Genomic DNA, 19,254 nt, shown 5'->3' on the forward strand with positions numbered 1-19,254 from the left:
TATCTTCCTCTCTCTCTCTTCCTCTCCTTCTATCTCCCCTCTCTCACCCCCTCTCCTTTCTCTCCCCCTCTCTCCTCCCACTCTCCCTCTCTGTCTCTCTCTAGACGATAAGGGATGTCTGAGTATAGATGAGTTGTCTGTGGACACAGAGGATCTACTGAGCTTCTCCTACCAGGTGGCTAAGGGAATGGAGTACATCACCTCTAAGAATGTAAGGTTCTGAGGAACACACACACACACACACACACACACACACACACACACACACACACACACACACACACACACACACACACATTCACACAGACACACATATACACAGACACAGTTGAAAAGTGGTTTATAGTTTGTCTATAGAAATCTACAGTGCTGAGATAAAGTCTGTGCCCCTTCAGCCTTTTCTGTTTCACCTAAACATGTGATCAGATCTTCATCTGTCCCAACAATAGATACAGTCAACCTCATTAAACACATTACACAAAAAACAATTGGAGTTTTTAATTTCTTCATTGAGCAAATTGATCCGACATCCATTTCTTTGTGGGAAAAAAAAGTATGTGAATCTGTAGATTAATGAGATGAAAGTAGTGACAAGTTTTGGTATTTGGTCCCATCTTCCTTGCATGCTATGACTACATCAAGCGTAACTCTACAAACTCCTTGGGTTCTGTTTGGGTTGTGTTTTTCCCAACCAGAACTGAATGGTGAATAATGTCTTGTGACATTTTCAATTGAGGTAAGAATAGAACATGTTTCTGAACACTTCTAAATTAATCCTGATATACCTTGATTAAGAAAAACTATGAATGAATCATGAATAATGATGAGAGAGAAGCTTACAGAGGTTAAACAAAACATGCTAACATGCTAACACACTAACATGCTAACACGCTCTCCCTTGTCATTGGTAATACTGAGCCCATGTTAGCATGTTTTGTTGTAGCCTGTTTTGTTTGCTCTACAACTGTTAGTTCATATGCCTTGACACTGTGATATATATAGTCCTAAGGGGTGAGTCAGTAAGAAGACATTGGCAGAATAAATTAACCACTCCTTTGTTTCATCACAAAACCGGAAGCAACATCTGTCCGGTTAAATCCACAAAACATATTACATGTACAGTGAGGGAAAAAAGTATTTGATCCCCTGCTGATTTTGTATGTTTGCCCACTGACAAAGAAATTATCAGTCTATAATTTTAATGGTAGGTTTATTTGAACAGTGAGAGACAGAATAACAACAACAAAAATCCAGAAAACGCTGTCAAAACTGTCTATAAAATGATTGCATTTTAATGAGGGATAAAGTATTTGACCCCCTCTCAATCAGAAAGATTTCTGGCTCCCAGGTGTCTTTTATACAGGTAACGAGCTGAGATTAGGAGCACACTCTAAAGGGAGTGCTCCTAATCTCAGTTTGTTACCTGTATAAAAGCACCCTGTCCACAGAAGCAATCAATCAATCAGATTCCACAAACTCTCCACCATTACCAAGACCAAAGATGCTCTCCACGGATGTCAGGGACAAGATGTAGACCTACCACAAGGCTGGAATGGGCTACAAGACCATCGCCAAGCAGCTTGGTGAGAAGGTGACAACATTTGGTGCGATTATTCGCAAATGGAAGAAACACAAAAGAACTGTGCAATATCCCTCGGCCCTGGGGCTCCATGCAAGATCTCACCTCGTGGAGTTGCAATGATCATGAGAACGTTGAGGAATCAGCCCAGAACTACACGGGAGGATCTTGTCAATGATCTCAAGGCAGCTGGGACCAAGTCACCAAGAAAACATTTGTAACACACTACGCCGTGAAGGACTGAAATCCTGCAGCGCCCACAAGGTCCCCCTGCTCAAGAAAGCACCTATACATGCCCGTCTGAAGTTTGCCAATGAACATCTGCATGATTCAGAGGACAACTGGGTTGAAGTGTTGTGGTTCAGCGATGAGACCAAATGGAGCTCTTTGGCTCAACTACTCTAACTCGCCTGTGTTTGGAGGAGGAGGCATGCTGCTCATGAGCACCAAGAACACCATCCCCACAGTTCAAACATTGAGGTTGAAAACATTATGCATTTTGGGGGGTGTTTTCTGCTAAGGGACAGGCCAACTCCACCGCCATCAAAGGGATGATGGACGGGGCCATTGTACCGTCAAATCTTGGTGCGATGAGGGGAACCTCCTTTCCCTCAGCAGGGCATTGAAAATGGGTCGTGGATGGGTATTCCAGCATGACAATGGCCCAAACACACGGCCAAGGCAACAAAGGAGTGGCTCAAGAAGAAGCACATTAAGGTCCTGGAGTGGCCTAGCCAGTCTCCAGACCTTAATCCCATAGAAAATATGTGGAGGGAGCTGAAGGTTCGAGTTGCCAAACGTCAGCCTCGAAACTTAATGACTTGGAGAAGATCTGCAAAGAGGGAGTGGGACAAAATCCCCTCCTGAGATGTGTGCAAACCTGGTGGCCCAACTACAAGAAACATCTGACCTCTGTGATTTGCCAACAAGGGTTTTGCCACCAAGTACTAAGTCATGTTTTGCAGAGGGGTCAAATACTTATTTCCCTCATTAAAATGCAAATCATTTTATAACATTTTTGACATGCGTTTTTCTGGATTTTTTTTGTTGTTATTCTGTCTCTCACTGTTCAAATAAACCTACCATTAAAATTAAAGACTGATAATTTCTTTGTCAGTGGGCAAAGTACAAAATCAGCAGGTGATCAAATACTTTTTTCCCCCCACTGTAGCAAACAGTTACATGGCCTACAGCATGGTACACAGTCTATCACTCTGTTATACAGTACCACAGTCTATCACTCTGTTATACAGTACACAGTCTATCACTCTGTTATACAGTACACAGTCTATCACTCTGTTATACAGTACACAGTCTATCACTCTGTTATACAGTACACAGTCTATCACTCTGTTATACAGTACACGGTCTATCACTCTGTTATACAGTACACGGTCTATCACTCTGTTATATAGTACACAGTCTATCACTCTGTTATACAGTACACAGTCTATCACTCTGTTATACAGTACACAGTCTATCACTCTGTTATACAGTACACCGTCTATCACTCTGTTATACAGTACACGGTCTATCACTCTGTTATACAGTACACAGTCTATCACTCTGTTATACAGTACACAGTCTATCACTCTGTTTATACAGTACACAGTCTATCACTCTGTTATACAGTACACAGCTATCACTCTTATACAGTACACAGTCTAATCACTCTGTTATACAGTACACACTTTTCTTGTTCTTGTTGTCCTAGGCTACATGGCTAAAATGCTCGCTAGCCTAACTTCCATTCATGGGCACGTTAGCTAGTTAACATTAGCCTTCTACATCTAGCTACATGTTTGAACTTCCATCCTCTCGACCAGGAGCACAACAATGTATGAATTAATGGTTGGATCAGAATCACCGTTATAATCATTAGCCAGTATGGAGAATTAAATAAAAACCACAAGTCCAAATCCCCATCTCCATCCATGGCTAATTTAGGAAAGGACCAGTTTTACACTAGCTATCCACCAGAAGACAACAACACGAGATGAAACAATTCAAGTTGTTTCTGTCCATGACGTATGATCTCAATGTGATCTGATAGGAGTGAAGCCAAATCCAAGCTGGCTTCCCTTGACACTTTTTTTTTGGTGCGCCAGGACCAATCACAGTTGAGCTCGTTCAGTTTAGCTCAACGCTGATTGACTATTATTTTATACTTTTTTTTAATGAAAGGGAGGCCAAATGCTCGCTGGCTTCCCTTGCTATCAATGCTACAGGCGGCAACATTGTCATACTCTTTTTGACCACACAGCATCAGATAGATTGCCCACACATAGAGAGACAGAGGGGCGCTGTTTTCCGCTCACTCGGACGCTTTCTCCTGTGAGATACATTCAGCCTCTGGAGAGATGAAGGAAAATGATGTAATACACAGAGACGAAAAATACATAATTTTCTATGTTTTTAATTTTTATTTTGGTATGGCTTCTGTTGGCATGAATTCTGCCAAGAAAGAGATCATGTTTGTATGCGGCTTTATTAACTCAAGGATTTGTTTATTTATTATTTTTTTACATGTTGCAACTGATATGTGACACGGAATAAAATGAGAAACAGGCAACTTTTTTTATTTGTTTATTTTTGTATTTTGTAGCTAAACAAGTGGGGCTCTGCCCTGAATGACAGGTCTCCACTGAGTTAGAGCCAGCTGCTGTCTGTGTTTCTGTCTTCTATGTATTTATTTCTGTATATGGTTGATTCTTTACTAAATGTGTCTGTGTGTGTGTGTGTAGTGTATCCACAGAGACCTAGCAGCCAGGAACATTCTGCTGACTCAGGGGAGAGTAGCCAAGATCTGTGACTTCGGACTGGCCCGAGACATCACCACCGACTCTAACTACGTCCTCAGAGGCAATGTAAGTGTGTGTGTGTGTGTGTGTGTGAGTATTTTTGTTGTAGAACGAGTGTGAAATACAAGAAGGCTGCTCAGGTTTTACCATTAAAGAACACAAGTAAAAAGCAAGCATTGTAACACAACGGAATCTCAGAGTGATAGTTCAGACATTTTACATGTTTAGATATGTTTCCTTATCTTGAGAGTAGTCTCTGGACAATGACTGTCAAGGTAAGTAAACATTCCAAACTATCCCTTTAAAACTAATAGCCACTTCCTGTTTCACCCTGATGATGTGTTTCCTGTGTGTGCTGTCTCCCCCCGATGATGCATTTCCTGTGTGTGTTGTCTCCCCCTGATGTATTTCCTGTGTGTGTTGTCTTCTCCTGATAATGTGTTTCCTGTGTGTGTTGTCTTCTCCTGATGATGTATTTCCTGTGTGTGTTGTCTCCGCCTGATGATGTATTTCCTGTGTGTGTTGTCTTCTCCTGATGATGTGTTTCCTGTGTGTGGTGTCTCCCACGATGATGCGTTTCCTGTGTGTTGTCTCCCCCTTGATGATGTGTTTCTTGTGGGTGTTGTCTCCCCTGATGATGCGTTTCCTGTGGGTGTTGTCTCCCCTGATGATGCGTTTCCTGTGGGTGTTGTCTCCACCTGATGATGCGTTTCCTGTGTGTTCCAGGCCCGTCTCCCAGTGAAGTGGATGTCTCCAGAGAGTATCTTTGACGGTGTTTACACCTTGGAGAGTGATGTCTGGTCATACGGTATCCTGCTCTGGGAAATATTCTCTTTAGGTAATGTACAGTAAATAACTATAGTCACCTTGGACAGTGATGTCTGGTCACATGGTAACTATAGTCACCTTGGACAGTGATGTCTGGTCACATGGTAACTATAGTCACCTTGGACAGTGATGTCTGGTCACATGGTAACTATAGTCACCTTGGACAGTGATGTCTGGTCACGTTGGTAACTATAGTCACCTTGGAGAGTGATGTCTGGTCACATGGTAACTATAGTCACCTTGGAGAGTGATGTCTGGTCACATGGTAACTATAGTCACCTTGGACAGTGATGTCTGGTCACATGGTAACTATAGTCACCTTGGAGAGTGATGTCTGGTCACGTGGTAACTATAGTCACCTTGGATACAGTGATGTCTGGTCACATGGTAACTATAGTCACCTTGGAGAGTGATGTCTGGTCACATGTAACTATAGTCACCTTGGACAGTGAGTCTGGTCACATGGTAACTATAGTCACCTTGGACAGTGATGTCTGGTCACGTGGTAACTATAGTCACCTTGGACAGTGATGTCTGGTCACATGGTAACTATAGTCACCTTGGACAGTGATGTCTGGTCACGTGGTAACTATAGTCACCTTGGATAGTGATGTCTGGTCACGTGGTAACTATAGTCACCTTGGAGAGTGATGTCTGGTCACATGGTACTATCGTCACCCTTGGATACAGTGATGTCTGGTCACATGGTAACTATAGTCACCTTGGATACAGTGATGTCTGGTCACATGGGCTAAACTATAGTCACCTTGGATACCAGTGATGTCTGGTCCACAATGGTAACTATAGTCACCTTGGATACAGTATGTCTGGTCACATGGTAACTATAGTCACCTTGGAGAGTGATGTCCTGGTCACATGGTAACTATAGTCACCTTTGGACAGTGGATGTCTGGTCACGTGGTAACTATAGTCACCTTGGACAGTGATGTCTGGTCACGTGGTAACTAGATGTCACCTTGGATAGTGGGGGGGGGAAAAATGTCTGGTCACAGTGGTAACGATAGTCACCTTGGAGAGGTGATGTCTGGTCACATGGTAACTATAGTCACCTTGGACGAGTGATGTCTGGTCACGTGGTAACTATAGTCACCTTGGATACAGTGATGTCTGGTCACATGGTAACTATAGTCACCTTGGGATACAGTGATGTCTGGTCACATGGTAACTATAGTCACCTTGGATACAGTGATGTCTGGCACATGGTAACTATAGTCCCCTTGGGAGTGATGTCTGGTCAGTGGTAACTATAGTCACCTTGGAGAGTGATGTCTGGTCACGTGGTAACTATAGTCACCTTGGAGAGTGATGTCTGGTCACATGGTAACTATAGTCACCTTGGATCAGTGATGTTCTGGTCACATGGTAACTATAGTCACCTTGGATACAGTGATGTCTGGTCACATGGTAACTATAGTCACCTTGGATACAGTGATGTCTGGTCACATGGTAACTATAGTCACCTTGGATACAGTGATGTCTGCGTCACATGGTAACTATAGTCACCTTGGACAGTGATGTCTGGTCACGTGGTAACTATAGTCAGCTTGGACAGTGATGTCTGGTCACATGGTAACTATAGTCACCTTGGATAGTGATGTCTGGTCACGTGGTAACTATAGTCACCTTGGAGAGTGATGTCTGGTCACGTGGTAACTATAGTCACCTTGGATACAGTGATGTCTGGTCACATGGTAACTATAGTCCCTTGGACAGTGATGTCTGGTCACATGGTAACTATAGTCACCTTGGATACAGTGATGTCTGGTCACATGGTAAACTATGTCACCTTGGATACAGTGATGTCTGGTCACATGGTAACTATAGTCACCTTGGAGAGTGATGTCTGGTCACGTGGTAACTATAGTCACCTTGGAGAGTGATGTCTGGTCACGTGGTAACTATAGTCACCTTGGAGAGTGATGTCTGGTCACGTGGTAACTATAGTCACCTTGGATACAGTGATGTCTGGTCACATGGTAACTATAGTCACCTTGGATACAGTGATGTCTGGTCACATGGTAACTATAGTCACCTTGGATACAGTGATGTCTGGTCACATGGTAACTATAGTCACCTTGGACAGTGATGTCTGGTCACATGGTAACTATAGTCACCTTGGAGAGTGATGTCTGGTCACGTGGTAACTATAGTCACCTTGGAGAGTGATGTCTGGTCACGTGGTAACTATAGTCACCTTGGAGAGTGATGTCTGGTTACGTGGTAACTATAGTCACCTTGGACAGTGATGTCTGGTCACGTGCGTAACTATAGTCCCTTGGATAGTGATGTCTGGTCACATGGTAACTATAGTCACCTTGGAGAGTGATGTCTGGTCACGTGGTAACTATAGTCACCTTGGATACAGTGATGTCTGGTCACATGGTAACTATAGTCACCTTGGACAGTGATGTCTGGTCACATGGTAACTATAGTCACCTTGGACAGTGATGTCTGGTCACGTGGTAACTATAGTCACCTTGGACAGTGATGTCTGGTCACATGGTAACTATAGTCACCTTGGACAGTGATGTCTGGTCACGTGGTAACTATAGTCACCTTGGATAGTGATGTCTGGTCACGTGGTAACTATAGTCACCTTGGAGAGTGATGTCTGGTCACATGGTAAACTATAGTCCCCTTGGATACAGTGATGTCTGGTCACATGGTAACTATAGTCACCTTGGATACAGTGATGTCTGGTCACATGGTAACTATAGTCACCTTGGATACAGTGATGTCTGGTCACATGGTAACTATAGTCACCTTGGAGAGTGATGTCTGTTCACATGGTAAACTATAGTCACCTTGGACAGTGATGTCTGGTCACGTGGTAACTATAGTCACCTTGGACAGTGATGTCTGGTCACGTGGTAACTATAGTCACCTTGGATAGTGATGTCTGGTCACATGGTAACTATAGTCACCTTGGAGAGTGATGTCTGGTCACGTGGTAACTATAGTCACCTTGGATACAGTGATGTCTGGTCACATGGTAACTATAGTCACCTTAGACAGTGATGTCTGGTCACGTGGTAACTATAGTCACCTTGGATACAGTGATGTCTGGTCACATGGTAACTATAGTCACCTTGGATACAGTGATGTCTGGTCACATGGTAACTATAGTCACCTTGGAGAGTGATGTCTGGTCACGTGGTAACTATAGTCACCTTGGAGAGTGATGTCTGGTCACGTGGTAACTATAGTCACCTTGGAGAGTGATGTCTGGTCACATGGTAACTATAGTCACCTTGGATACAGTGATGTCTGGTCACATGGTAACTATAGTCACCTTGGATACAGTGATGTCTGGTCACATGGTAACTATAGTCACCTTGGATACAGTGATGTCTGGTCACATGGTAACTATAGTCACCTTGGAGAGTGATGTCTGGTCACATGGTAACTATAGTCACCTTGGACAGTGATGTCTGGTCACGTGGTAACTATAGTCAGCTTGGACAGTGATGTCTGGTCACATGGTAACTATAGTCACCTTGGATAGTGATGTCTGGTCACGTGGTAACTATAGTCACCTTGGAGAGTGATGTCTGGTCACGTGGTAACTATAGTCACCCTTGGATACAGTGATGTCTGGTCACATGGTAACTATAGTCACCTTGGACAGTGATGTCTGGTCACATGGTAACTATAGTCACCTTGGATACAGTGATGTCTGGTCACATGGTAACTATAGTCACCTTGGATACAGTGATGTCTGGTCACATGGTAACTATAGTCACCTTGGAGAGTGATGTCTGGTCACGTGGTAACTATAGTCACCTTGGATACAGTGATGTCTGGTCACATGGTAACTATAGTCACCTTGGAGAGTGATGTCTGGTCACGTGGTAACTATAGTCACCTTGGAGAGTGATGTCTGGTCACGTGGTAACTATAGTCACCTTGGAGAGGATGTGTCTGGTCACATGGTAACTATAGTCACCTTGGATACAGTGATGTCTGGTCACATGGTAACTATAGTCACTTGGATACAGTGATGTCTGGTCCATGTAACTATAGTCCACCTTGGATACAGTGATGTCTGGTCACATGGTAACTATAGTCACCTTGGATACAGTGATGTCTGGTCACATGGTAACTATAGTCACCTTGGACAGTGATGTCTGGTCACGTGGTAACTATAGCAGCTTGGACAGTGATGTCTGGTCACATGGTAACTATAGTCACCTTGGATAGTGATGTCTGGTCACGTGGTAACTATAGTCACCTTGGAGAGTGATGTCTGGTCACGTGGTAACTATAGTCACCTTGGATACAGTGATGTCTGGTCACATGGTAACTATAGTCACCTTGGACAGTGATGTCTGGTCACATGGTAACTATAGTCACCTTGGATACAGTGATGTCTGGTCACATGGTAACTATAGTCACCTTGGATACAGTGATGTCTGGTCACATGGTAACTATAGTCACCTTGGAGAGTGATGTCTGGTCACGTGGTAACTATAGTCACCTTGGAGAGTGATGTCTGGTCACCGTGGTAACTATAGTCACCTTGGAGAGTGATGTCTGGTCACATGGTAACTATAGTCACCTGGATACAGTGATGTCTGGTCACATGGTAACTATAGTCACCTTGGATACAGTGATGTCTGGTCACATGGTAACTATAGTCACCTTGGATACAGTGATGTCTGGTCACATGGTAACTATAGTCACCTTGGATACAGTGATGTCTGGTCACATGGTAACTATAGTCACCTTGGAGAGTGATGTCTGGTCACGTGGTAACTATAGTCACCTTGGAGAGTGATGTCTGGTCACGTGGTAACTATAGTCACCTTGGAGAGTGATGTCTGGTTACGTGGTAACTATAGTCACCTTGGACAGTGATGTCTGGTCACGTGGTAACTATAGTCACCTTGGATAGTGATGTCTGGTCCATGGTAACTATAGTCACCTTGGAGAGTGATGTCTGGTCACGTGGTAACTATAGTCACCTTGGAATACAGTGATGTCTGGTCACATGGTAACTATAGTCACCTTGGACAGTGATGTCTGGTCACATGGTAACTATAGTCACCTTGGACAGTGATGTCTGGTCACGTGGTAACTATAGTCACCTTGGACAGTGATGTCTGGTCACATGGTAACTATAGTCACCTTGGACAGTGATGTCTGGTCACGTGGTAACTATAGTCACCTTGGATAGTGATGTCTGGTCACATGGTAACTATAGTCACCTTGGATACAGTGATGTCTGGTCACATGGTAACTATAGTCACCTTGGAGAGTGATGTCTGGTCACATGGTAACTATAGTCACCTTGGACAGTGATGTCTGGTCACGTGGTAACTATAGTCAGCTTGGACAGTGATGTCTGGTCACATGGTAACTATAGTCACCTTGGATACAGTGATGTCTGGTCACATGGTAACTATAGTCACCTTGGATACAGTGATGTCTGGTCACATGGTAACTATAGTCACCTTGGATACAGTGATGTCTGGTCACATGGTAACTATAGTCACCTTGGACAGTGATGTCTGGTCACATGGTAACTATAGTCACCTTGGAGAGTGATGTCTGGTCACGTGGTAACTATAGTCACCTTGGAGAGGGATGTCTGGTCACGTGGTAACTATAGTCACCTTGGAGAGTGATGTCTGGTTACGTGGTAACTATAGTCACCTTGGACAGTGATGTCTGGTCACGTGGTAACTATAGTCACCTTGGATAGTGATGTCTGGTCACATGGTAACTATAGTCACCTTGGAGAGTGATGTCTGGTCACGTGGTAACTATAGTCACCTTGGATACAGTGATGTCTGGTCACGTGGTAACTATAGTCACCTTGGATAGTGATGTCTGGTCACGTGGTAACTATAGTCACCTTGGAGAGTGATGTCTGGTCACATGGTAACTATAGTCACCTTGGATACAGTGATGTCTGGTCACATGGTAACTATAGTCACCTTGGATACAGTGATGTCTGGTCACATGGTAACTATAGTCACCTTGGATACAGTGATGTCTGGTCACATGGTAACTATAGTCACCTTGGAGAGTGATGTCTGTTCACATGGTAACTATAGTCACCTTGGACAGTGATGTCTGGTCACGTGGTAACTATAGTCACCTTGGAGAGTGATGTCTGGTCACGTGGTAACTATTGTCACCTTGGATAGTGATGTCTGGTCACATGGTAACTATAGTCACCTTGGAGAGTGATGTCTGGTCACGTGGTAACTATAGTCACCTTGGATACAGTGATGTCTGGTCACATGGTAACTATAGTCACCTTAGACAGTGATGTCTGGTCACGTGGTAACTATAGTCACCTTGGATACAGTGATGTCTGGTCACATGGTAACTATAGTCACCTTGGATACAGTGATGTCTGGTCACATGGTAACTATAGTCACCTTGGAGAGTGATGTCTGGTCACGTGGTAACTATAGTCACCTTGGAGAGTGATGTCTGGTCACGTGGTAACTATAGTCACCTTGGAGAGTGATGTCTGGTCACATGGTAACTATAGTCACCTTGGATACAGTGATGTCTGGTCACATGGTAACTATAGTCACCTTGGATACAGTGATGTCTGGTCACATGGTAACTATAGTCACCTTGGATACAGTGATGTCTGGTCACATGGTAACTATAGTCACCTTGGATAGTGATGTCTGGTCACGTGGTAACTATAGTCACCTTGGAGAGTGATGTCTGGTCACGTGGTAACTATAGTCACCTTGGATACAGTGATGTCTGGTCACATGGTAACTATAGTCACCTTGGACAGTGATGTCTGGTCACATGGTAACTATAGTCACCTTGGATACAGTGATGTCTGGTCACATGGTAACTATAGTCACCTTGGATACAGTGATGTCTGGTCACATGGTAACTATAGTCACCTTGGAGAGTGATGTCTGGTCACGTGGTAACTATAGTCACCTTGGAGAGTGATGTCTGGTCACGTGGTAACTATAGTCACCTTGGAGAGTGATGTCTGGTCACATGGTAACTATAGTCACCTTGGATACAGTGATGTCTGGTCACGTGGTAACTATAGTCACCTTGGATAGAGTGATGTCTGGTCACATGGTAACTATAGTCACCTTGGATACAGTGATGTCTGGTCACATGGTAACTATAGTCACCTTGGAGAGTGATGTCTGTTCACATGGTAACTATAGTCACCTTGGACAGTGATGTCTGGTCACGTGGTAACTATAGTCACCTTGGACAGTGATGTCTGGTCACGTGGTAACTATAGTCACCTTGGATAGTGATGTCTGGTCACATGGTAACTATAGTCACCTTGGAGAGTGATGTCTGGTCACGTGGTAACTATAGTCACCTTGGATACAGTGATGTCTGGTCACATGGTAACTATAGTCACCTTAGACAGTGATGTCTGGTCACATGGTAACTATAGTCACCTTGGATACAGTGATGTCTGGTCACATGGTAACTATAGTCACCTTGGATACAGTGATGTCTGGTCACATGGTAACTATAGTCACCTTGGAGAGTGATGTCTGGTCACGTGGTAACTATAGTCACCTTGGAGAGTGATGTCTGGTCACGTGGTAACTATAGTCACCTTGGAGAGTGATGTCTGGTCACATGGTAACTATAGTCACCTTGGATACAGTGATGTCTGGTCACATGGTAACTATAGTCACCTTGGATACAGTGATGTCTGGTCACATGGTAACTATAGTCACCTTGGATACAGTGATGTCTGGTCACATGGTAACTATAGTCACCTTGGACAGTGATGTCTGGTCACATGGTAACTATAGTCACCTTGGACAGTGATGTCTGGTCACGTGGTAACTATAGTCAGCTTGGACAGTGATGTCTGGTCACATGGTAACTATAGTCACCTTGGATAGTGATGTCTGGTCACGTGGTAACTATAGTCACCTTGGATACAGTGATGTCTGGTCACGTGGTAACTATAGTCACCTTGGATACAGTGATGTCTGGTCACATGGTAACTATAGTCACCTTGGACAGTGATGTCTGGTCACATGGTAACTATAGTCACCTTGGATACAGTGATGTCTGGTCACATGGTAACTATAGTCACCTTGGATACAGTGATGTCTGGTCACATGGTAACTATAGTCACCTTGGAGAGTGATGTCTGGTCACGTGGTAACTATAGTCACCTTGGAGAGTGATGTCTGGTCACGTGGTAACTATAGTCACCTTGGAGAGTGATGTCTGGTCACATGGTAACTATAGTCACCTTGGATACAGTGATGTCTGGTCACATGGTAACTATAGTCACCTTGGATACAGTGATGTCTGATCACATGGTAACTATAGTCACCTTGGACAGTGATGTCTGGTCACATGGTAACTATAGTCACCTTGGAGAGTGATGTCTGGTCACATGGTAACTATAGTCACCTTGGAGAGTGATGTCTGGTCACGTGGTAACTATAGTCACCTTGGAGAGTGATGTCTGGTCACGTGGTAACTATAGTCACCTTGGAGAGTGATGTCTGGTCACGTGGTAACTATAGTCACCTTGGACAGTGATGTCTGGTCACGTGGTAACTATAGTCACCTTGGATAGTGATGTCTGGTCACATGGTAACTATAGTCACCTTGGAGAGTGATGTCTGGTCACGTGGTAACTATAGTCACCTTGGATACAGTGATGTCTGGTCACATGGTAACTATAGTCACCTTGGACAGTGATGTCTGGTCACATGGTAACTATAGTCACCTTGGACAGTGATGTCTGGTCACGTGGTAACTATAGTCACCTTGGACAGTGATGTCTGGTCACATGGTAACTATAGTCACCTTGGACAGTGATGTCTGGTCACGTGGTAACTATAGTCACCTTGGATAGTGATGTCTGGTCACGTGGTAACTATAGTCACCTTGGAGAGTGATGTCTGGTCACATGGTAACTATAGTCACCTTGGATACAGTGATGTCTGGTCACATGGTAACTATAGTCACCTTGGATACAGTGATGTCTGGTCACATGGTAACTATAGTCACCTTGGATACAGTGATGTCTGGTCACATGGTAACTATAGTCACCTTGGATACAGTGATGTCTGGTCACATGGTAACTATAGTCACCTTGGATACAGTGATGTCTGGTCACATGGTAACTATAGTCACCTTGGACAGTGATGTCTGGTCACGTGGTAACTATAGTCACCTTGGATAGTGATGTCTGGTCACATGGTAACTATAGTCACCTTGGAGAGTGATGTCTGGTCACGTGGTAACTATAGTCACCTTGGATACAGTGATGTCTGGTCACATGGTAACTATAGTCACCTTAGACAGTGATGTCTGGTCACATGGTAACTATAGTCACCTTGGATACAGTGATGTCTGGTCACATGGTAACTATAGTCACCTTGGATACAGTGATGTCTGGTCACATGGTAACTATAGTCACCTTGGAGAGTGATGTCTGGTCACGTGGTAACTATAGTCACCTTGGAGAGTGATGTCTGGTCACGTGGTAACTATAGTCACCTTGGAGAGTGATGTCTGGTCACGTGGTAACTATAGTCACCTTGGATACAGTGATGTCTGGTCACATGGTAACTATAGTCACCTTGGATACAGTGATGTCTGGTCACATGGTAACTATAGTCACCTTGGATACAGTGATGTCTGGTCACATGGTAACTATAGTCACCTTGGAGAGTGATGTCTGGTCACATGGTAACTATAGTCACCTTGGACAGTGATGTCTGGTCACGTGGTAACTATAGTCAGCTTGGACAGTGATGTCTGGTCACATGGTAACTATAGTCACCTTGGATAGTGATGTCTGGTCACGTGGTAACTATAGTCACCTTGGAGAGTGATGTCTGGTCACGTGGTAACTATAGTCACCTTGGATACAGTGATGTCTGGTCACATGGTAACTATAGTCACCTTGGACAGTGATGTCTGGTCACATGGTAACTATAGTCACCTTGGATACAGTGATGTCTGGTCACATGGTAACTATAGTCACCTTGGATACAGTGATGTCTGGTCACATGGTAACTATAGTCACCTTGGAGAGTGATGTCTGGTCACGTGTTAACTATAGTCACCTTGGAGAGTGATGTCTGGTCACGTGGTAACTATAGTCACCTTGGATACAGTGATGTCTGGTCACATGGTAACTATAGTCACCTTGGATACAGTGACGTCTGGTCACATGGTAACTATAGTCACCTTGGATACAGTGATGTCTGGTCACATGGTAACTATAGTCACCTTGGACAGTGATGTCTGGTCACATGGTAACTATAGTCACCTTGGATACAGTGATGTCTGGTCACATGGTAACTATAGTCACCTTGGATACAGTGATGTCTGGTCACATGGTAACTATAGTCACCTTGGATACAGTGATGTCTGGTCACATGGTAACTATAGTCACCTTGGACAGTGATGTCTGGTCACATGTTAACTATATTCACCTTGGAGAGTGATGTCTGGTCACGTGGTAACTATAGTCACCTTGGAGAGTGATGTCTGGTCACGTGGTAACTATAGTCACCTTGGAGAGTGATGTCTGGTCACGTGGTAACTATAGTCACCTTGGACAGTGATGTCTGGTCACGTGGTAACTATAGTCACCTTGGATAGTGATGTCTGGTCACATGGTAACTATAGTCACCTTGGAGAGTGATGTCTGGTCACGTGGTAACTATAGTCACCTTGGATACAGTGATGTCTGGTCACATGGTAACTATAGTCACCTTAGACAGTGATGTCTGGTCACATGGTAACTATAGTCACCTTGGATACAGTGATGTCTGGTCACATGGTAACTATAGTCACCTTGGATACAGTGATGTCTGGTCACATGGTAACTATAGTCACCTTGGAGAGTGATGTCTGGTCACGTGGTAACTATAGTCACCTTGGAGAGTGATGTCTGGTCACGTGGTAACTATAGTCACCTTGGAGAGTGATGTCTGGTCACATGGTAACTATAGTCACCTTGGATACAGTGATGTCTGGTCACATGGTAACTATAGTCACCTTGGATACAGTGATGTCTGGTCACATGGTAACTATAGTCACCTTGGATACAGTGATGTCTGGTCACATGGTAACTATAGTCACCTTGGAGAGTGATGTCTGGTCACATGGTAACTATAGTCACCTTGGACAGTGATGTCTGGTCACGTGGTAACTATAGTCAGCTTGGACAGTGATGTCTGGTCACATGGTAACTATAGTCACCTTGGATACAGTGATGTCTGGTCACATGGTAACTATAGTCACCTTGGATACAGTGATGTCTGGTCACATGGTAACTATAGTCACCTTGGATACAGTGATGTCTGGTCACATGGTAACTATAGTCACCTTGGAGAGTGATGTCTGGTCACATGGTAACTATAGTCACCTTGGACAGTGATGTCTGGTCACGTGGTAACTATAGTCAGCTTGGACAGTGATGTCTGGTCACATGGTAACTATAGTCACCTTGGATACAGTGATGTCTGGTCACATGGTAACTATAGTCACCTTGGATACAGTGATGTCTGGTCACGTGGTAACTATAGTCACCTTGGAGAGTGATGTCTGGTCACGTGGTAACTATAGTCACCTTGGAGAGTGATGTCTGGTCACATGGTAACTATAGTCACCTTGGATACAGTGATGTCTGGTCACATGGTAACTATAGTCACCTTGGATACAGTGATGTCTGGTCACATGGTAACTATAGTCACCTTGGACAGTGATGTCTGGTCACATGGTAACTATAGTCACCTTGGACAGTGATGTCTGGTCACATGGTAACTATAGTCACCTTGGACAGTGATGTCTGGTCACATGGTAACTATAGTCACCTTGGATACAGTGATGTCTGGTCACATGGTAACTGTAGTCACCTTGGATACAGTGATGTCTGGTCACATGGTAACTATAGTCACCTTGGATACAGTGATGTCTGGTCACATGGTAACTATAGTCACCTTGGATACAGTGATGTCTGGTCACATGGTAACTATAGTCACCTTGGATACAGTGATGTCTGGTCACATGGTAACTATAGTCACCTTGGACAGTGATGTCTGGTCACATGGTAACTATAGTCACCTTGGACAGTGATGTCTGGTCACGTGGTAACTATAGTCACCTTGGAGAGAGATGTCTGGTCACATGGTAACTATAGTCACCATGGATACAGTGATGTCTGGTCACATGGTAACTATAGTCACCTTGGAGAGTGATGTCTGGTCACATGGTAACTATAGTCACCTTGGAGAGTGATGTCTGGTCACATGGTAACTATAGTCACCTTGGAGAGTGATGTCTGGTCACGTGGTAACTATAGTCACCTTGGACAGTGATGTCTGGTCACGTGGTAACTATAGTCACCTTGGATACAGTATATATACTCACACACACAACGTCATGAAGACACACACGCACACCTTTGGGGAATATACTAACTGTGTCTTTGTCTGTTTGTGTCTTTGTGTGTGCGTGTGTGTGTGTGTGTGTGTGTGTGTAGGCAGCAGTCCGTACCCTGGTATGCAGGTGGGTTCAGCGTTCTACAGGATGATCCAGGAAGGACACAGAATGAACAGACCTGAGGTGGCTCCCACAGAAATGTAAGGAGATCTGGTCTGCTAAATGACTCCCTACTGTAAGTCTGTCTGGATAAGAGAGTCTGCTAAATGACTCCCTACTGTAAGTCTCTCTGGATGAGAGAGTCTGCTAAATGACTCCCTACTGTAAGTCTCTCTGGATGAGAGAGTCTGCTAAATGACTCCCTACTGTAAGTCTCTCTGGATGAGAGAGTCTGCTAAATGACTCCCTACTGTAAGTCTCTCTGGATGAGAGAGTCTGCTAAATGACTCCCTACTGTAAGTCTCTCTGGATGAGAGAGTCTGCTAAATGACTCCCTACTGTAAGTCTCTCTGGATAAGAGAGTCTGCTAAATGACTCCCTACTGTAAGTCTCTCTGGGTAAGAGAGTCTGCTAAATGACTCCCTACTGTAAGTCTCTCTGGATAAGAGAGTCTGCTAAATGACTCCCTACTGTAAGTCTCTCTGGAAAAGAGAGTCTGCTAAATGACTCCCTACTGTAAGTCTCTCTGGAAAAGAGAGTCTGCTAAATGACTCCCTACTGTAAGTCTCTCTGGATAAGAGAGTCTGCTAAATGACTCCCTACTGTAAGACTCTCTGGATGAGAGAGTCTGCTAAATGACTCCCTACTGTAAGTCTCTCTGGATGAGAGAGTCTGCTAAATGACTCCCTACTGTAAGTCTCTCTGGATAAGAGAGTCTGCTAAATGACTCCCTACTGTAAGTCTCTCTGGATAAGAGAGTCTGCTAAATGACTCCCTACTGTAAGTCTCTCTGGATAAGAGAGTCTGCTAAATGACTCCCTACTGTAAGTCTCTCTGGATAAGAGAGTCTGCTAAATGACTCCCTACTGTAAGTCTCTCTGGATAAGAGAGTCTGCTAAATGACTCCCTACTGTAAGTCTCTCTGGATGAGAGAGTCTGCTAAATGACTCCCTACTGTAAGACTCTCTGGATAAGAGAGTCTGCTAAATGACTCCCTACTGTAAGTCTCTCTGGATAAGAGAGTCTGCTAAATGACTCCCTACTGTAAGTCTCTCTGGATAAGAGAGTCTGCTAAATGACTCCCTACTGTAAGTCTCTCTGGATAAGAGAGTCTGCTAAATGACTCCCTACTGTAAGTCTCTCTGGATAAGAGAGTCTGCTAAATGACTCCCTACTGTAAGTCTCTCTGGATAAGAGAGTCTGCTAAATGACTCCCTACTGTAAGTCTCTCTGGATGAGAGAGTCTGCTAAATGACTCCCTACTGTAAGTCTCTCTGGATGAGAGAGTCTGCTAAATGACTCCCTACTGTAAGTCTCTCTGGATAAGAGAGTCTGCTAAATGACTCCCTACTGTAAGTCTCTCTGGATGAGAGAGTCTGCTAAATGACTCCCTACTGTAAGTCTCTCTGGATAAGAGAGTCTGCTAAATGACTAACGTGTAAATGTATGATTGTGCTTGTTTTCTGACCTGTATCTCCT

The 19,254-nt window shown here is 44.1% G+C and overlaps 1 protein-coding gene across 1 annotated transcript in view; it reads left to right on the top strand.

Annotated features, from left to right (window-relative positions):
• Nucleotides 1–19,254, top strand: part of LOC115190837 (mast/stem cell growth factor receptor kita-like) — an 88,596-nt gene that overhangs the window by 67,754 nt on the left and 1,588 nt on the right. The window contains exons 20-23 of the mRNA XM_029748896.1: nt 105–211; nt 4,324–4,446; nt 5,107–5,218; nt 17,717–17,816. Coding sequence (XP_029604756.1) covers nt 105–211; nt 4,324–4,446; nt 5,107–5,218; nt 17,717–17,816 — 442 coding nt within the window. The remainder of the gene's footprint in view (nt 1–104; nt 212–4,323; nt 4,447–5,106; nt 5,219–17,716; nt 17,817–19,254) is intronic.

This window comes from Salmo trutta, unplaced genomic scaffold, assembly GCF_901001165.1.
Source record: "Salmo trutta unplaced genomic scaffold, fSalTru1.1, whole genome shotgun sequence".
Classification (NCBI taxonomy): domain Eukaryota; kingdom Metazoa; phylum Chordata; class Actinopteri; order Salmoniformes; family Salmonidae; genus Salmo; species Salmo trutta.